Source organism: Oncorhynchus nerka, linkage group LG12, assembly GCF_034236695.1.
Source record: "Oncorhynchus nerka isolate Pitt River linkage group LG12, Oner_Uvic_2.0, whole genome shotgun sequence".
NCBI classification, from domain to species: Eukaryota; Metazoa; Chordata; class Actinopteri; order Salmoniformes; family Salmonidae; genus Oncorhynchus; species Oncorhynchus nerka.
Window position 1 is genome coordinate 60,151,819 of NC_088407.1, and position 20,749 is coordinate 60,172,567.

At 45.2% G+C, this 20,749-nt stretch overlaps 1 protein-coding gene across 3 annotated transcripts in view; it reads left to right on the forward strand.

The window, feature by feature from the left end:
* LOC115138799 (signal-induced proliferation-associated 1-like protein 1) overlaps window positions 1–20,749 on the forward strand; it is a 114,806-nt gene that overhangs the window by 86,490 nt on the left and 7,567 nt on the right. For all 3 annotated transcript variants that reach the window (XM_065025692.1, XM_065025693.1, XM_029675999.2), the window contains 7 exons: window positions 6,052–6,631; window positions 9,469–9,743; window positions 13,682–13,933; window positions 14,026–14,175; window positions 14,487–14,626; window positions 15,071–15,144; window positions 15,668–16,038. In XM_065025692.1, coding sequence (XP_064881764.1) covers window positions 6,052–6,631; window positions 9,469–9,743; window positions 13,682–13,933; window positions 14,026–14,175; window positions 14,487–14,626; window positions 15,071–15,144; window positions 15,668–16,038 — 1,842 coding nt within the window. The remainder of the gene's footprint in view (window positions 1–6,051; window positions 6,632–9,468; window positions 9,744–13,681; window positions 13,934–14,025; window positions 14,176–14,486; window positions 14,627–15,070; window positions 15,145–15,667; window positions 16,039–20,749) is intronic.

Consider the following 20,749-nt stretch of genomic DNA (forward strand, 5'->3'; position numbering starts at 1 on the left):
GTTTTCTGCCCTCTAGTCTACTGTTTTCTGCCCTCTAGTCTACTGTTTTCTGTCCTCTAGTCTACTGTTTTCTGTCCTCTACTCTACTGTTTTCTGTCCTCTAGTCTACTGTTTTCTGTCCTCTACTCTACTGTTTTCTGTCCTCTAGTCTACTGTTTTCTGTCCTCTAGTCTACTGTTTTCTGTCCTCTAGTCTACTGTTTTCTGTCCTCTAGTCTACTGTTTTCTGCCCTCTAGTCTACTGTTTTCTGTCCTCTACTCTACTGTTTTCTGTCCTCTAGTCTACTGTTTTCTGTCCTCTAGTCTACTGTTTTCTGCCCTCTAGTCTACTGTTTTCTGTCCTCTACTCTACTGTTTTCTGTCCTCTACTCTACTGTTTTCTGTCCTCTACTCTACTGTTTTCTGCCCTCTAGTCTACTGTTTTCTGTCCTCTACTCTACTGTTTTCTGCCCTCTAGTCTACTGTTTTCTGTCCTATAGTCTACTGTTTTCTGCCCTCTACTCTACTGTTTTCTGTCCTCTACTCTACTGTTTTCTGTCCTCTACTCTACTGTTTTCTGTCCTCTACTCTACTGTTTTCTGTCCTCTACTCTACTGTTTTCTGTCCTCTACTCTACTGTTTTCTGTCCTCTACTCTACTGTTTTCTGCCCTCTAGTCTACTGTTTTCTGTCTTCTACTCTACTGTTTTCTGCCCTCTAGTCTACTGTTTTCTGTCCTCTAGTCTACTGTTTTCTGTCCTAGTCTACTGTTTTCTGTCCTCTACTCTACTGTTTTCTGTCCTCTAGTCTACTGTTTTCTGTCCTCTACTCTACTGTTTTCTGTCCTCTAGTCTACTGTTTTCTGTCCTCTAGTCTACTGTTTTCTGTCCTCTAGTCTACTGTTTTCTGTCCTCTAGTCTACTGTTTTCTGCCCTCTAGTCTACTGTTTTCTGTCCTCTACTCTACTGTTTTCTGTCCTCTAGTCTACTGTTTTCTGTCCTCTAGTCTACTGTTTTCTGCCCTCTAGTCTACTGTTTTCTGTCCTCTACTCTACTGTTTTCTGTCCTCTACTCTACTGTTTTCTGTCCTCTACTCTACTGTTTTCTGCCCTCTAGTCTACTGTTTTCTGTCCTCTACTCTACTGTTTTCTGCCCTCTAGTCTACTGTTTTCTGTCCTATAGTCTACTGTTTTCTGTCCTCTACTCTACTGTTTTCTGCCCTCTAGTCTACTGTTTTCTGCCCTCTAGTCTACTGTTTTCTGTCCTCTACTCTACTGTTTTCTGTCCTCTAGTCTACTGTTTTCTGTCCTCTAGTCTACTGTTTTCTGTCCTCTAGTCTACTGTTTTCTGTCCACTAGTCTACTGTTTTCTGTCCACTAGTCTACTGTTTTCTGTCCACTAGTCTACTGTTTTCTGTCCACTAGTCTACTGTTTTCTGTCCTCTAGTCTACTGTTTTCTGTCCTCTAGTCTACTGTTTTCTGTCCTCTAGTCTACTGTTTTCTGTCCTCTAGTCTACTGTTTTCTGTCCTCTAGTCTACTGTTTTCTGTCCTCTAGTCTACTGTTTTCTGTCCTCTAGTCTACTGTTTTCTGTCCTCTAGTCTACTGTTTTCTGTCCTCTACTGTTTTCTGTCCTCTACTGTTTTCTGTCCTCTACTGTTTTCTGTCCTCTAGTCTACTGTTTTCTGTCCTCTAGTCTACTGTTTTCTGTCCTATAGTCTACTGTTTTCTGTCCTATAGTCTACTGTTTTCTGCCCTCTACTCTACTGTTTTCTGTCCTCTACTCTACTGTTTTCTGCCCTCTAGTCTACTGTTTTCTGTCCTCTACTCTACTGTTTTCTGTCCTCTAGTCTACTGTTTTCTGTCCTCTACTCTACTGTTTTCTGCCCTCTAGTCTACTGTTTTCTGTCCTCTAGTCTACTGTTTTCTGTCCTCTAGTCTACTGTTTTCTGTCCTCTACTCTACTGTTTTCTGCCCTCTAGTCTACTGTTTTCTGCCCTCTAGTCTACTGTTTTCTGCCCTCTAGTCTACTGTTTTCTGTCCTCTAGTCTACTGTTTTCTGTCCTCTAGTCTACTGTTTTCTGTCCTCTAGTCTACTGTTTTCTGTCCTATAGTCTACTGTTTTCTGTCCTCTAGTCTACTGTTTTCTGTCCTCTAGTCTACTGTTTTCTGTCTACTGTTTTCTGTCCTCTACTGTTTTCTGTCCTCTACTGTTTTCTGTCCTCTAGTCTACTGTTTTCTGTCCTCTAGTCTACTGTTTTCTGTCCTCTAGTCTACTGTTTTCTGTCCTCTAGTCTACTGTTTTCTGTCCTCTACTCTACTGTTTTCTGTCCTATAGTCTACTGTTTTCTGCCCTCTAGTCTACTGTTTTCTGCCCTCTAGTCTACTGTTTTCTGTCCTCTAGTCTACTGTTTTCTGTCCTCTACTCTACTGTTTTCTGTCCTCTAGTCTACTGTTTTCTGTCCTCTACTCTACTGTTTTCTGTCCTCTAGTCTACTGTTTTCTGTCCTCTAGTCTACTGTTTTCTGTCCTCTAGTCTACTGTTTTCTGTCCTCTAGTCTACTGTTTTCTGCCCTCTAGTCTACTGTTTTCTGTCCTCTACTCTACTGTTTTCTGTCCTCTAGTCTACTGTTTTCTGTCCTCTAGTCTACTGTTTTCTGCCCTCTAGTCTACTGTTTTCTGTCCTCTACTCTACTGTTTTCTGTCCTCTACTCTACTGTTTTCTGTCCTCTACTCTACTGTTTTCTGCCCTCTAGTCTACTGTTTTCTGTCCTCTACTCTACTGTTTTCTGCCCTCTAGTCTACTGTTTTCTGTCCTATAGTCTACTGTTTTCTGCCCTCTACTCTACTGTTTTCTGTCCTCTACTCTACTGTTTTCTGCCCTCTAGTCTACTGTTTTCTGTCCTCTACTCTACTGTTTTCTGTCCTCTACTCTACTGTTTTCTGTCCTCTAGTCTACTGTTTTCTGTCCTCTAATCTACTGTTTTCTGTCCTCTAGTCTACTGTTTTCTGTCCTCTAGTCTACTGTTTTCTGTCCTCTACTGTTTTCTGTCCTCTACTGTTTTCTGTCCTCTACTGTTTTCTGTCCTCTACTGTTTTCTGTCCTCTACTGTTTTCTGTCCTCTAGTCTACTGTTTTCTGTCCTCTAGTCTACTGTTTTCTGTCCTCTAGTCTACTGTTTTCTGTCCTCTACTCTACTGTTTTCTGTCCTCTAGTCTACTGTTTTCTGTCCTCTAGTCTACTGTTTTCTGTCCTCTAGTCTACTGTTTTCTGCCCTCTAGTCTACTGTTTTCTGTCCTCTACTCTACTGTTTTCTGTCCTCTAGTCTACTGTTTTCTGTCCTCTAGTCTACTGTTTTCTGTCCACTAGTCTACTGTTTTCTGTCCTCTAGTCTACTGTTTTCTGTCCTCTAGTCTACTGTTTTCTGTCCTCTAGTCTACTGTTTTCTGTCCTCTAGTCTACTGTTTTCTGTCCTCTAGTCTACTGTTTTCTGTCCTCTAGTCTACTGTTTTCTGTCCTCTAGTCTACTGTTTTCTGTCCTCTACTGTTTTCTGTCCTCTACTGTTTTCTGTCCTCTACTGTTTTCTGTCCTCTACTGTTTTCTGTCCTCTAGTCTACTGTTTTCTGTCCTCTAGTCTACTGTTTTCTGTCCTCTAGTCTACTGTTTTCTGTCCTCTAGTCTACTGTTTTCTGTCCTCTACTCTACTGTTTTCTGTCCTATAGTCTACTGTTTTCTGCCCTCTAGTCTACTGTTTTCTGCCCTCTAGTCTACTGTTTTCTGTCCTCTAGTCTACTGTTTTCTGTCCTCTACTCTACTGTTTTCTGTCCTCTAGTCTACTGTTTTCTGTCCTCTACTCTACTGTTTTCTGTCCTCTAGTCTACTGTTTTCTGTCCTCTAGTCTACTGTTTTCTGTCCTCTAGTCTACTGTTTTCTGTCCTCTAGTCTACTGTTTTCTGCCCTCTAGTCTACTGTTTTCTGTCCTCTACTCTACTGTTTTCTGTCCTCTAGTCTACTGTTTTCTGTCCTCTAGTCTACTGTTTTCTGCCCTCTAGTCTACTGTTTTCTGTCCTCTACTCTACTGTTTTCTGTCCTCTACTCTACTGTTTTCTGTCCTCTACTCTACTGTTTTCTGCCCTCTAGTCTACTGTTTTCTGTCCTCTACTCTACTGTTTTCTGCCCTCTAGTCTACTGTTTTCTGTCCTATAGTCTACTGTTTTCTGTCCTCTACTCTACTGTTTTCTGCCCTCTAGTCTACTGTTTTCTGTCCTCTACTCTACTGTTTTCTGTCCTCTACTCTACTGTTTTCTGTCCTCTAGTCTACTGTTTTCTGTCCTCTAGTCTACTGTTTTCTGTCCTCTAGTCTACTGTTTTCTGTCCTCTAGTCTACTGTTTTCTGTCCACTAGTCTACTGTTTTCTGTCCACTAGTCTACTGTTTTCTGTCCACTAGTCTACTGTTTTCTGTCCACTAGTCTACTGTTTTCTGTCCACTAGTCTACTGTTTTCTGTCCACTAGTCTACTGTTTTCTGTCCTCTAGTCTACTGTTTTCTGTCCTCTAGTCTACTGTTTTCTGTCCTCTAGTCTACTGTTTTCTGTCCTCTAGTCTACTGTTTTCTGTCCTCTAGTCTACTGTTTTCTGTCCTCTACTGTTTTCTGTCCTCTACTGTTTTCTGTCCTCTACTGTTTTCTGTCCTCTACTGTTTTCTGTCCTCTACTGTTTTCTGTCCTCTACTGTTTTCTGTCCTCTAGTCTACTGTTTTCTGTCCTCTACTCTACTGTTTTCTGTCCTATAGTCTACTGTTTTCTGTCCTATAGTCTACTGTTTTCTGCCCTCTAGTCTACTGTTTTCTGTCCTCTACTCTACTGTTTTCTGTCCTCTACTCTACTGTTTTCTGTCCTCTAGTCTACTGTTTTCTGTCCTCTACTCTACTGTTTTCTGTCCTCTAGTCTACTGTTTTCTGTCCTCTAGTCTACTGTTTTCTGTCCTCTAGTCTACTGTTTTCTGTCCTCTAGTCTACTGTTTTCTGCCCTCTAGTCTACTGTTTTCTGTCCTCTACTCTACTGTTTTCTGTCCTCTAGTCTACTGTTTTCTGCCCTCTAGTCTACTGTTTTCTGTCCTCTACTCTACTGTTTTCTGTCCTCTACTCTACTGTTTTCTGTCCTCTACTCTACTGTTTTCTGCCCTCTAGTCTACTGTTTTCTGTCCTCTACTCTACTGTTTTCTGCCCTCTAGTCTACTGTTTTCTGCCCTCTAGTCTACTGTTTTCTGTCCTCTACTCTACTGTTTTCTGTCCTCTACTCTACTGTTTTCTGTCCTCTACTCTACTGTTTTCTTTCCTCTAGTCTACTGTTTTCTGTCCTCTAATCTACTGTTTTCTGTCCTCTAGTCTACTGTTTTCTGTCCTCTAGTCTACTGTTTTCTGTCCACTAGTCTACTATTTTCTGTCCACTAGTCTACTGTTTTCTGTCCACTAGTCTACTGTTTTTCTGTCCACTAGTCTACTGTTTTCTGTCCACTAGTCTACTGTTTTCTGTCCTCTAGTCTACTGTTTTCTGTCCTCTAGTCTACTGTTTTCTGTCCTCTAGTCTACTGTTTTCTGTCCTATAGTCTACTGTTTTCTGCCCTCTAGTCTACTGTTTTCTGCCCTCTAGTCTACTGTTTTCTGTCCTCTAGTCTACTGTTTTCTGTCCTCTAGTCTACTGTTTTCTGTCCTCTAGTCTACTGTTTTCTGCCCTCTAGTCTACTGTTTTCTGTCCTCTACTCTACTGTTTTCTGTCCTCAAGTCTACTGTTTTCTGTCCTCTAGTCTACTGTTTTCTGTCCTCTAGTCTACTGTTTTCTGCCCTCTAGTCTACTGTTTTCTGCCCCCCCTGAGAGGATTGGATAGGGATAAGACATATTAAAAGCAGCAGCTTGCCATCTTACACCTGTTCATTTCTGTCAAATCTAGTGCCTGGGAATCCATTGAGTTTGGGTATAGGACTCCCTCCTTCAGTGTACTTACTAGTTAGTGACCCCTCTCTCTCTCTCTCTCTCTCTCTCTCTCTCTCTCTCTCTCTCTCTCTCTCTCCCCCAGCGTGGCTGTGACTCGTTCCCAGGACGTGCCCTCCTTCGGCCCTCCTATCCCCAAGGGTGTGACCTTCCCCAAGTCCACTGTCTTCAGGGACTTCCTGCTGGCCAAGGTCATCAACGCAGAGAACGCCGCCCACAAGTCTGAAAAGTTTGGTGCCATGGCGACACGCACGCGACAGGAGTACCTGCGTGACCTGGCAGAGCGGCATGTGACCAGCACGCCGGTGGAGCCCACGGGGAAATTCCCCTTCATCTCATTGGCTCACAAGCGGAGAGAGAGGGTACGGCCGTACAGTGGGGCAGAGCTAAGGAGCCTAGGTGCAGTGACATGGCCGGTGCATGCGGAGGACCAGGTAGCCGGGGCGGAGAGGGAGTGTCTACTGGCCATCTCCAACGATTTCCTCATCCTATTGGATCAGGAGGCTAAGGCTGTGGTCTTTAACTGTGCCACGCGCGACGTCATTGGCTGGTCCTCTGGCAGCCCCGCCTCCATGAAGATCTACTATGAGCGTGGGGAGAGCGTGTCGCTGCGCTCCATCAACAACAACACAGAGGACTTCGGAGAGGTGGTGAAACGCCTGGAGGTCAGTAGCAGCACAGTTGGTCTGTGTATTATTGCTACACTGATGGCTTTATAATATTTCACACACCATCTGTTGTGATTATTATTACAGGTGTCCCAAGTTTCAAGCCAGATAAGGACCTTTCATCACTAACCAATGGGTTATAATAAACATACCTCTCATTTCCACCTCAGATAATCCATTATGTTCAAAGGAGATGCAGAATAGGCCTACGGTGATTACAAACACAATGTTACAGGTATAACACTCAGCATTGTCCGTATTTGGAGAGGTAGTTTAATCATTTTCATGCGATTAGGCAATGCCAGTTGTCTTGAATGAAAGATGAACACTATTTGCTACGGGTTATTTCATGTTTGTGTGTACAGTGAGTGTGTATGCCATACCCTTTCTTGTCGGAAAGCGGAGGCGTGCATCAGTGATGTAGCATAATATCCTGCTCTGGCCCTGTTGTGGTTGCCTGGGGGTCTGTGTTAAGTACTATGTTACAACCTCTTTCTACCTGACACTGGGTCAGAACGGCCAGGCAAGGTGTATTAAACCTTAAACCCTCCCTCCTGTACAAAAACACTTTAATTGAAGGGTAGCGCATCCGCTGATGATAGATTCAGTCTGTTAGTGTGTGTCTTATCAGATCTAAGCCCAAGGGCAGATTATGCTTATGTGATGTGTTGTACAGTAGCAGCAGCCAACAGAATAGTTTTGTTTTTTATTTATTCAGCCCTTTATTCAACCCCTTATTTTACCAGGTAAGTTGACTGAAAACACATGGTCATTTACAGCAATGACCTGGGGAATAATTACAGGGGAGAGGAGGGAGGATGAATGAGCCAATTGGAAACTAGGGATTATTAGGTGGCCATAATGATATGCAAGACACTGGGATTAACACCCTTACTCTTACGATAAGGGCCATGGGATCTTTAGTGACCACAGAGAGTCAGGATACCCGTTTAACGTCCCATCCAAAAGACAGCACACTACACAGGGCAATGTCCCTAATCACTGCACTGGGGCATTTTTTTAGACCAGAGGAAAGACTGCCACCTACTGGCCAGCTCTAAAACCACTTCCAGCACCATCTGGTCTTCCATTCAGGGACCAACCCTGCTTAGCTTCAGAGGCAAGCCAACAGTGGGATACAAGGTGGTATGCTGCACAGAGCATACACAACACATGCAGTGTAGTCTGTTTTTGGATTTAGAGGTTTCTTACGTTATGTAGTGTGGCAGACCAGGGGGTTGAGTCAAAGTGTTTACACAGATCAGACACGGACAGAGTAGGATTAGCTCAGTTTCAAAAGGTGTTTATTAAAATAATAGTCCAAAAGAGAGACCCTCTCTGGGATACCGTCTTCTGGGCTCCGGGTCTTACTGTATCCCCCAAGAGACCCTCTCTGGGACAACGTCTTCTGGGCTCCGGGTCTTACTGTATCCCCCAAGAGACCCTCTCTGGGATACCGTCTTCTGGGCTCCGGGTCTTACTGTATCCCCCAAGAGACCCTCTCTGGGATACCGTCTTCTGGGCTCCGGGTCTTACTGTATCCCCCAAGAGACCCTCTCTGGGATACCGTCTTCTGGGCTCCGGGTCTTACTGTATCCCCCAAGAGACCCTCTCTGGGATACCGTCTTCTGGGCTCCGGGTCTTACTGTATCCCCCAAGAGACCCTCTCTGGGATACCGTCTTCTGGGCTCCGGGTCTTACTGTATCCCCCAAGAGACCCTCTCTGGGATACCGTCTTCTGGGCTCCGGGTCTTACTGTATCACCCAAGAGACCCTCTCTGGGATACCGTCTTCTGGGCTCCGGGTCTTACTGTATCCCCCAAGAGACCCTCTCTGGGATACCGTCTTCTGGGCTCCGGGTCTTACTGTATCCCCCAAGAGACCCTCTCTGGGATACCGTCTTCTGGGCTCCGGGTCTTACTGTATCCCCCAAGAGACCCTCTCCGGGACAACGTCTTCTGGGCTCCGGGTCTTACTGTATCCCCCAAGAGACCCTCTCCGGGATACCGTCTTCTGGGCTCCGGGTCTTACTGTATCCCCCAAGAGACCCTCTCCGGGATACCGTCTTCTGGGCTCCGGGTCTTACTGTATCCCCCAAGAGACCCTCTCCGGGATACCGTCTTCTGGGCTCCGGGTCTTACTGTATCCCCCAAGAGACCCTCTCCGGGATACCGTCTTCTGGGCTCCGGGTCTTACTGTATCCCCCAAGAGACCCTCTCCGGGATACCGTCTTCTGGGCTCCGGGTCTTACTGTATCCCCCAAGAGACCCTCTCTGGGATACCGTCTTCTGGGCTCCGGGTCTTACTGTATCCCCCAAGAGACCCTCTCTGGGATACCGTCTTCTGGGCTCCGGGTCTTACTGTATCCCCCAAGAGACCCTCTCTGGGATACCGTCTTCTGGGCGCCGGGTCTTACTGTATCCCCCAAGAGACCCTCTCTGGGATACCGTCTTCTGGGCTCCGGGTCTTGTTGTATCCTGTGGGGATCAAAACTGAACTCCCTCCTGTTACCTCTGGTACCATCCCCAACTATACGGGAGTCCTTTCCTCCCCTAGTCTCTCTCCTGTGTGCTGCCCTTCTGGCAGCTTTATGGGACTTGTACAGCTGGTGAGCAATCAGCCCTTGATTACTCACCAATCCCCAATCAGCCCCAATTAGTCCTGGCCGGAGAGCCCGTCGAGACCTGGCACGTCCAGCAGATGGAGCCATCGCCTCGTGATGTATACTCTCGTGATGAGTCTTCCCCTGGTGGCTGACCTGCTGTACGCCACAGTAGTTATAACTCTTCTCCTTCACCTCTTTCTCCTCCCCTCCTTCTCTCCTCTGTCTCTAGCTCCTGTCAAAGGGCAGCCAGACCACAGAGATGACCCTGAGGAGGAACGGCCTGGGCCAGCTGGGCTTCCATGTAAACTTTGAGGGCATCGTGGCAGAGGTAGAGCCCTACGGGTACGCCTGGCAGGCGGGGCTGCGCCAGGGCAGCAGGCTAGTAGAGATCTGTAAGGTTGCCGTGGCATCGCTGTCCCACGAGCAGATGATCGATCTCCTGAGGACCTCTGTCACCGTCAAGGTGGTCATCATACCCCCGCACGAGGACTCCACCCCTCGCAGGTACAGTTCAGAGACAACAAATAAGTTATTTATCAACAGATATGTCCCTCCCTCAGTCATATCAGTAGCATGCATTTGGGTACTGGGGCAGCGCTGCAGTGTTTGTAGTGTATATCTTCGATGTAATAATGGCGCCGAAGGAGATGGCTGACGTTTTACGATCACGTAACCAATTGTGCTATTGTGTATGTTTTTTCGTGTTATTTGTAACTTATTTTGTACATAATGTTTCTGCCACCGTGTCTTATGACCGAAAAGAGCTTCTTGATATCAGGGCAGCGATTACTCACCCCGTACTAGAGGAATTTTTCTTCTTCAACGAGTTGGACAGGAAGGATTTATTCCAGACACCCGACAAGGACCTCATCCCCATCATTCACAGGAGGAAAAGACGGAGATATCGTGGATGACAGTCCGGGTGCCTTGTAAAGATCCGTCGCCGCGAGGGTAATCTACCTTTACCATCGGTCCTATTAGCCAACGTACAATCAATTGATAATAAAATATATCCTACCAACGGGACATTAAAAACTGTAATATCTTATGTTTCACCGAGTCGTGGCTGAACGACAACATGAATAACATACAGCTGGCGGGTTTTAAGCTTTTTCGGCAGGATAGAACAGCGGCCTCTGGTATGACAAGGGGCGGCAGCCTATGCATATTTGTAAACAACAGCTGGTGCACGCGGGACTCTAACCCGGAAGCTTATAAGAAATCCCGCTATGCCCTCCAAAGAACCATCAAACAGACAAAGCGTCAATACAGAACTAAGATTGAATCGTACTACATCAGCTCTGACGCTCGTCAGATGTGGTAGGGCATGTAAACTATTACAGACTACAAAGGGAAGCACAGCCACGAGCTGCCCAGTATCACGAACCTACCAGATGAGCTAAATTACTTTGATGCTCGCTTCGAGGCAATTAACACTGAAACATGCATGAGAGCGCCAGCTGTCCTGAACAACTGTGTGATCACGCTCTCCGTAGCTAATGTGAGTAAGACCTTTTAAACAGGTCAACATTCACAAGGCCGCAGGGCCAAACGGATTACCAGGATGTGTACTCCAAGCGTGCACTCCGTGACCAACTGGCAAGTGTCTTCACTGACATTTTCAACCTGTCCCTGACTGAGTCTGTAATACCAACATTCAAGAAGACCACCATAGTCCCTGTGGCCAAGAACACTAAGGTAACCTGCCCAAATGACAACGGACCTGTAGCACTCACGTCTGTAGCCATGAAGTGTTTTGAGAGGCCGGTCATGGCTCACATCAACACCATTATTCCAGAAACCCTAGACCCTCTCCAATTTGCATACCGCTCCAACAGATCCACAGATTATGCAATCTCTATTGCACTCAACACTGCCCTTTCCCACCTGGACAAAAGGAACACCAATGTGAGAATCCTATTCATTGACTACAGCTCAGCGTTCAACACCATAGTGCCCTCAAAGCTCGCTAGGACCCTGGGACAGAACACCTCCCTCTGCAACTGGATCCTGGACTTCCTGGCGGGCCGCCCCCAGGTGGTAAGGGTAGGGAACATCACATCTGCCATGCTGATCCTCAACATGGGGGGCACCTCAGGGATGCGTGCTCAGTCCCCTACTGCACACCCTGTTCACTCATGACTGCATGGCCAGGCACGACTCCAACACCATCATCAAGTTTGCCGATGACACAACAGTGGTAGGTCTGATCACCGACAACAATGAGACAGCCTATAGGGAGGAGGTTAGAGACCTGGTCATGTGGTGCCAGGACAACAACCCCTCCGTGATCAAGACAAAGGAGATGATCGTAGACTACAGGAAAAGGAGGACCGAGCACGCCCCATTCTCATTGTCGGTGCTATAGTGGAACAGCTTGAGAGCTTCAAGTTCCTTGGTTTCCACATAACCAACAAACTATCATGATCAAAAAAAACTAAGACAGTTGTGAAGAAGGCACAACAAAGCCTATTCCCCCTCAGGAGACTAAAAAGATTTGGCATGGATCCTCAGATCCTCAAAAGGTTCTACAGTTGCACCATCGAAAGCATCCTGACTGGTTGCATCACTGCCTGGTATGGCAACTGCTTGGCCTCCAACCGCAGGGCACTACAGAGGGTAGTGCGTACAGCCCAGTACATCACTGGTGCCAAGCTTCCTGCCATCCAGGACCTCTATATCAGGCGGTGTCAGAGGCAGGAGGCCCTAGAAATTGTCAAAGACTCCAGCCACCCTGGTCATAGACTGTTCTCTCTGGTACAGCATGGCAGACGATACCGGAGCGCCAAGTGGAGGTCTAAAAGGCTTCTTAACAGCTTATATCCCCAAGCCATAAGACTCCTGAACACCTAATCAAAGGGCTACCCAGACCCCTCTTTTCGCTGCTGCTACTCTTTTGTTTATACTCTATGCATAGTCACTTTAACTCTACCTACATGTACGTATTACCTCAATTACCTTGACTAACTGGTGCTCCCGCACATTGACTCTGTACTGGTACTCCCAGTATATAGCCTCCACATGGACTCTGTACCGGTACTCCCAGTATATAGCCTCCACATGGACTCTGTACTGGTACTCCCAGTATACAGCCTCCACATGGACTCTGTACTGGTACCCCCTGTATATAGCCTCCACATTGACTCTGTACTGGTACCCCCTGTATATAGCCTCCACATTGACTCTGTACCGGTACCCCCTGTATATAGCCTCCACATTGACTCTGTACCGGTACCCCCTGTATATAGCCTCCACATTGACTCTGTACCGGTACCCCCTGTATATAGCCTCCACATTGACTCTGTACTGGTACTCCCAGTATATAGCCTCCACATTGACTCTGTACTGGTACCCCCTGTATATAGCCTCCACATTGACTCTGTACCGGTACCCCCTGTATATAGCCTCCACATTGACTCTGTACTGGTACCCCCTGTATATAGCCTCCACATTGACTCTGTACTGGTACCCCCTGTATACAGCCTCCACATTGACTCTGTACTGGTACCCCCTGTATATAGCCTCCACATTGACTCTGTACTGGTACCCCCTGTATACAGCCTTCACATTGACTCTGTACTGGTACCCCTGTATATAGTCTCCACATTGACTCTGTACCGGTACGCCCTGTATATAGCCTCCACATTGACTCTGTACTGGTACCCCCTGTATACAGCCTCCACATTGACTCTGTATTGGTACCCCTGTATATAGCCTCCACATTGACTCTGTACTGGTACCCCCTGTATATAGCCTCCACATTGACTCTGTACTGGTACCCCCTGTATATAGTCTCCACATTGACTCTGTACTGGTACCCCCTGTATATAGTCTCCACATTGACTCTGTACTGGTACCCCCTGTATATAGCCTACACATTGACTCTGTACTGGTACCCCCTGTATATAGTCTCCACATTGACTCTGTACTGGTACCCCCTGTATATAGTCTCCACATTGACTCTGTACTGGTACCCCCTGTATATAGTCTCCACATTGACTCTGTACTGGTACCCCCTGTATATAGTCTCCACATTGACTCTGTACTGGTACCCCCTGTATATAGCCTCCACATTGACTCTGTACCAGTACCCCCTGTATATAGCCTCCACATTGACTCTGTACTGGTACCCCCTGTATATAGTCTCCACATTGACTCTGTACCAGTACCCCCTGTATATATCCTCCACATTGACTCTGTACCGGTACCCCCTGTATATCGCCTCACTATTGTTATTTTACTGCTGCTGTTTAATTATGTGTTACTTTTATTTTCTATTTTCACTTATCTATTTTTTACTTAACACTTATTTTTATTTGTTTTCTTAACTTCTTAAAGCGTTGTTAGTTAAGGGCTTGTAAGTAAGCATTTCACTGTAAGGTCTGTTGCATGCGCTTGTGACAAATATTTTTGATTTGATTTATCTCTGTCTCTTCTCACAGAGGCTGTTCAGAGCTGTACCACATGCCCCTGGTGGACTATAAGAACCACAAGGAGGGGATGCCCTATGAGTTTAAATTCCCCTTCCGCAGCAACAACAACAAGTGGCCCTGCACCTCCTCCAGCCCACAGAGCCGCACCACAGCGGCCCTGGGGGGGACGCTCATCAAGGCCCCGGCTTCAGAGTACCAGGAGCCGACCGGAGTCATCCCCCGCAGTGTGTCCAGCGACGGGCGCCCTCTCAACCCTAAAAGGTAAGAGAGCCACCCTGGCTAATATGATATAATAGGGAAGATGTACAAGCTTTAAGCTTAGTAGTGGAATCTGTTTGCTCTGTATCCTTCAGGTATTCCCCAGGGAATGATAACTATGCCCTGGCTTGTTCCATCGTGATGGGCCGCTCTCCACACACCCGCAAAGCCCCTACCAGCCTCTCCTACATAGACACTGGGAGCGCAGGCTCCAACCACTGGAGACAGAAGTCCATGCCAGACGGGTGAGAGGTCACTCAGGCCAGAACAAACCTGGGCCAATTTATGGCCACATTCAGACCACACCCAGATCATACACAGACCACAATTCAGATCTAGAAACAGATCGCTGTAGGGTTTCACTTAAATTGCTCTATTTTCAGATGTAGTCTGTATTCACCTTAATTACTTCTTTGGGAGTTATCCAATAATAGAAAGGAAATGACTAAATTATATGTTATCATTATATGTCTCGTTGATATGTTGTACTCATCGTGGCAGAGGTACTTCTGTTTTGTTCAGTACATGATGCCGTCTTCTTCCATCTATTTTCTAGGTTTAACAACAATACCCGCCACTCCCCTGTGTCTGCTGAGCATCAGGGAGTGGGAGAGGGGTCTAACGAGACTAAGCCTGCCACTGGATGGCCCCAAGCGGTGGAAGGGGAGGTGGCCGACAGGGGGGCTGATAGAGCAGGTAAGAGGACATGCTTTAGAACAGTGTCATTCAAAGTCGTGGTCACGACCCCAGGTACTGCAGTGGGGTCGTCCAAAATGATAGTTTTTGAGAAAGATAATATGAAGCATCGAATTGTATTGAGGAAATTTATTTATTGGTTTATTTTCATTCTGATAAGAGATGAAAATCCAATTAAGTAATTTTTTAAATAAAAATGTTAAGGTTGTGTCATTAGATTTGGCGTGGGGTGGGGGTCACGAGAACATCTTGGGGAAAAATGGGGTCCCCAGAAATTTGCTGAAAATCTTTGAATACCACTGCTTTAGAAAATGCCCAAGTCGTGTCGCTGGTGTTTTGGGTGATGCAGATGATGAGAGTCAGAGACAGGAATAGCTCTCTATGTTACTGGTATTGTTATCTGTGTCTCATTCCTCTGTTTGTTCCTGTCCCTCCCATACCCAGCTGTATCCAAGGCAGTAACTCGTCTCCAGCAGCAGGAACAGGGGACACACCTGTCTCCCAACAAGAACATCAAGGTGAGGTACCAGGCTCAAATATGACCAAATATGACTTCTAACATGCTGACCAGACCGCTTGTGCGCGATCAGGACACACAGGTTGAAATATCAACTATATTAATTTGGGGACAGGTCAAAAAGCAAACATTTATGGCAATTTAGCTAGCTAGCTTGCTGTTGCTAGCTAATTTGTCCTGGGATATAAACATTGAGTTGTTATTTTACCTGAAATGCACAATTACCTGAAATTAATAATTATGTTAATGTAATATTTCAGTTTTTTATTTGTAATACATTTGCAAAAAAATCTAAAAAGCTGTTTTTGCTTTGTGATTATGGGATATTGTGTGTAGATTGATGAGGGATTTTTTTTTAAATCCATTTTACAATAAGGCTGTAAAAAAATGTGGAAAAAGTCAATGGTCTGAATACTTTCCGACTGCACTAGCTTGGCAATGTAGATTGTTGTCTATGTCAAAGTAGTCTTTATTTACTATGATCAAACAACCAGGACGTGACTGTAGGGTCTCTGTCTCTACAGGTGGAAGCTTCCTACTCCTCCAGCCAATCAGGCAGCAACACACTGTCCAGTAATGCCTCCAGCTCTGCCCACAGTGATGAAAAGTGGTATGAGATTGGCTCCAGCAGGACAGGGGTACGGCCTGACTCAGAGCTCAATGGCTACCTACAGGGGGCATCCACAGACAGCGGCATTGATGCTACCTCCTACGGGGCCACAGGGTCCGGGGGTTCCAGAACCAAAGATCGGCTGGCCCAAGAGACCTCTCCTTCAGCCCCAGACTCCCCCGGCCCCCCAGGGAGCAGCGCATACCCAGCCCAGAGCCCCCTTGTGTTCCCCCCAGCCCCGGACAGTGGCTCCTACACCCTCAGTGATGCTGCGTCCCACTCCAGGTGTGTGTGCCTCCCTGTGCTGTGCTACCCCACATGAAAAAATACTATAGTGTATACTATGGTAGGAATACTATAATAGCACTGAGATTCTTAGTGCCTTAGACCGCTGCGCCACTCGGGAGCCTGTAGTAGTGAATAATGTAGTATTTACTGCCGTTTACTGTAGTATTTGTAGTTTACTATAGTATAAATACTGTAGTAAAAAAAGTAGTGTATAGTATGTATTGTAGTGTTTTTGTATACATTACTGTAGTATTTACTATAGTATTTTTGTTTTATTATCTTTGACATAGAAGTGGAGGTGTTCTCCTGCTCTTTTCTATAACCATGGGGTACACAACCATGTGCCACCACAAATTGGCATATGGGAATGGGCAGGGTATATGCTAATTAAATACTGTAATATTTACTATAGTTTTTTAAAATGTATTTGCGGACTGTAGTGTTTTTCTGACATTTCTGTAGTTTTCACCACAGTGTTTTTTTGTTGGTGGATAATACTGTAGTATATACTATAGTATTCTACAGTATACTACAACATTCTATACTAAGTACTACACATGATTGAGGGATACTTCAGTGCAGGGTTGTGTTCGTGATCGATTCAAGACCAAGACCGGAGCAAATCGTATCCGAGTCAAGACTAATCCCGGAGGGGGGGCGAGACCGAGTCAAGACTAATCCCGGGGGGGGGCGAGACCGAGTTAAGACCGGGAGGGGGACAAAGGGTCCAAGACCGAGACCAGACAAATGCGAGTCCAATTCAAGACCTTGATTGTAATTTTGTCAAATCACCACCATAATAAGAGTTCATAATGTCCAGTATTTCTCTGTTCTTTTTTCAGAACATCATATGGATTCTTTAGACATTCAAAAAAGTGAAAAAACATGCATGCTGGGGGAAAATAGAGCCACACATTATTATTAACCCAAACACAGTGGTGAACAATGAGGGCCTTCTACACCTTCAGAGAAGGGCTAAAGATTTTCAAAAATAATGATTATGAAAATGATAATCATATCATTATTTTCACTGATGTTCTGATTCAATCCCTTCAGTTTTTGTTGGAAAGGAAAGGGTTAACAATGAAAATAAAAATATATATATACAATCAGTATTTTTTCTTTGCTGGTCTCTGGGGAGATAAATTGAGCTAGCTAAGTTAGCCATTGGCTAGGCCATCAGAAGGTATGTTATTTTTATTTTATTATTTCACCTTTATTTAACCAGGTAGGCTAGTTGAGAACAAGTTCTCATTTACAACTGTGACCTGGCCAAGATAAAGCATAGCAGTGTGAACAGTATGGGGATGAGGTAGGTAAATTGGGTGGCTATTTACCTATAGACTATGTACAGCTGCAGCGATCGGTTAGCTGCTCAGATAGCAGATGTTTGAAGTTGGTGAGGGAGATAAAAGCATCTGCCATTCAACTGTATTAGGGCAAAATTTTGACAGTGGAATCAACCAATCATATTTTGACTTAATGGGTGGGACCGTTTTCAGAAAAACGTATGGAAACTTCTGCCTTCTTTCAGGCCAACAGGTCACTACACAATCTCGTGAGTGGAACTGTGTTTTTTACTGCAGCACTCTTGCCGTTGTTAGCCATCTCTTTGAAAATAACTTATGTGTGTGAAACATGGTTGCATTTAAAGTGGAACTGACAGCATTTTAGCAACAAGAAATCTTATTAAGGTGCATTACCACCACCAACTGGACTGGAGTGTGGACCTCAGTTCATCTTTCAATCACCCACGTGGGTATATGCTCCTAAAAACCAATGAGGAGTTGGAACCAAGTTACGCAGACGCTCGTTAACTTGCGCGGACAGTGTGGGTGCAATGATTGAATCACATGTATGTGTACATTTATTTTGCAATGCTCACACACACGACATGGACGGTGTAGTCAGCATGTTAGTGTACGTCATGGAACGTTGAGTCAAATATAACCTATTTTTAAAACCTCTTATGAAGTTGGTTTTGTAGCATAAGATTTGATATTTTTGACTGATATTATGATTGTCTGTTTGTTTCATATCTGCAAAGTAGTTAAAATGCTGTCAGTTTTACTTTAAACTTTAGGTCATCAGTTACTTTGTGGGCTAAACATGAAATTATTCTTGCCATGGGAGGTCATAGTTGTACATTTCGATTGGGAAATGCTTAATGGTTGTGTTTTTGTATTTTTATGATTGGGACCTACTGGCTTATTATGTCAGAGTTTATGGACTGCTTATCCTTTAACATCATGCTGTGTGTGACTGCTGTCTTTCCATCGGCCCAGTGCAGTGGTGTAGTGGTGCCTAGAGAAGTGGGTGTACTCAAATTTTGCCTAAAAGTTCCCAAACGACCTGCCCAGCGAAGGAAAGACACCCTGTGTGAAAAAATCGTATCTTTTCCTATGTTTTTTTATGAGTTTTCCTATAGATTTTTCAGATTTTCACTCTCAAAATCACACAAAAATATGTAAATTGAAAATAGACTAAAAATGTGTGGTCTAACTCCAGAACAATGCTTAAACCACATCGATCTGATTGGGTGGGCCTGTCAGGGCCTGGCTCCCCAGTGCGTGGGCCTCTGTCCACCCAGGCCCATCCATGTCTATGTCCCTGATGCAAACAGTGCATGAGGACAATTGCGCATCACAAATAGCCTACTAACCAACACTTCGGACTAAACCTTTTAATACTTGGTTTGATAACCCATTGTTGCCTTCGTTAGCATTTACTGGTTGATATCATAAGTTTAAACGTCTACCAGCTACTGATGTCATTCTGCTGTGAGCTGCTCCATGCCAAAACCAGTTGAGAGCAGCACGCTCTTGCAGCCTGCAGATGATATTCCACTGAAACTAGGCTATGTGTGCAGCGCTCGTGAATATATTTCAGGTGCTTTGTGATTGTGTAGGCTACTTTGTGCGTGATTTCTCAGTTGATGGGGCTCCCAAGTGGCTCCCGAATGGCACAGCGGTCTAAGGCACTGCATCTCAGTTCTAGAGGCGTTACTGCAGATCCTAGTTCGATTCCAGGCTGTATCACAACCGACCGTGATTGGGAGTCCCATAGGGCGGTGCACAATTGGCCCAGCGTGGTTAGGGTTTTGCCGGGTTAGGCCGTCATTGTAAATAAGAATTTGTTCTTAACTGACTTGCCTAGTTAAATAAAGGTTAAATAAGAATATAAATATTATACCTGCATATACACTCCACTACAACACTGGCCCTTTCTGCACTCTCCTACATGAGTGTGTTGGTATTACGGTATATACCTGCATATACCCTCCACTACAACACTGGCCCTTTATGCACTCTCCTACATGAGTGTGTTGGTATTACGGTATATACCTGCATATACCCTCCACTACAACACTGGCCCTTTCTGCATTCTCCTACATGAGTGTGTTGGTATTACGGTATATACCTGCATATACACTCCACTACAAAACTGGCCCTTTCTGCACTCTCCTACATGAGTGTGTTGGTATTACGGTATATACCTGCATATACCCTCCACTACAACACTGGCCCTTTCTGCACTCTCCTACATGAGTGTGTTGGTATTACGGTATATACCTGCATATACCCTCCACTACAACACTGGCCCTTTCTGCACTCTCCTACATGAGTGTGTTGGTATTACGGTATATACCTGCATATACCCTCCACTACAACACTGGCCCTTTCTGCACTCTCCTACATGAGTGTGTTGGTATTACGGTATATACCTGCATATACCCTCCACTACAACACTGGCCCTTTCTGCACTCTCCTACATGAGTGTGTTGGTATTACGGTATATACCTGCATATACCCTCCACTACAACACTGGCCCTTTCTGCACTCTCCTAAATGAGTGTGTTGGTATTACAGTTGCTGTCCTTTCAGAATCACAAACTAGTCACACACTGAAGACCTATAGGTTTGCCACTGTACAACCATGTCTATAATAGATATAGGCTGTTGAAATAATGTTTCAAGAAAGGAGTATATACAGTGGGGCAAAAAAGTATTTAGTCAGCCACCAATTGTGCAAGTTCTCCCACTTAAAAAGATGAGAGGCCTGTAATTTTCATCATAGGTACACTTCAACTATGACAGACAAAAATGAGGGGGAAAAATCCAGAAAATGACATTGTAGGATTTTTAATGAATTTATTTGCAAATTATGGTGGAAAATAAGTATTTGGTCAGTAACAAATGTTTATCTCAATACTTTGTTATATACCCTTTGTTGGCAATGACAGAGGTCAGACGTTTTCTGTAAGTCTTCACAAGGTTTTCACACACTGTTGCTGGTATTTTGGCCCATTCCTCCATGCAGATCTCCTCTAGAGCAGTGATGTTTTGGGGCTGTTGCTGGGCAACACGGACTTTCAACTCCCTCCAAAGATTTTCTATGGGGTTGAGATCTGGAGACTGGCTAGGCCACTCCAGGACCTTGAAATGCTTCTTACGAAGCCACTCCTTCATTGCCGGGCGGTGTGTTTGGGATTAGTGTCATGCTGAAAGACCCAGCCACGTTTCATCTTCAATGCCCTTGCTGATGGAATCTCACGATACATGGCCCCATTCATTCTTTCCTTTACACGGATCAGTCGTTCTGGTCCCTTTGCAGAAAAACAGCCCCAAAGCATGATGTTTCCACCCCCATGCTTCACAGTAGGTATGGTGTTCTTTGGATGCAACTCAGCATTCTTTGTCCTCCAAAC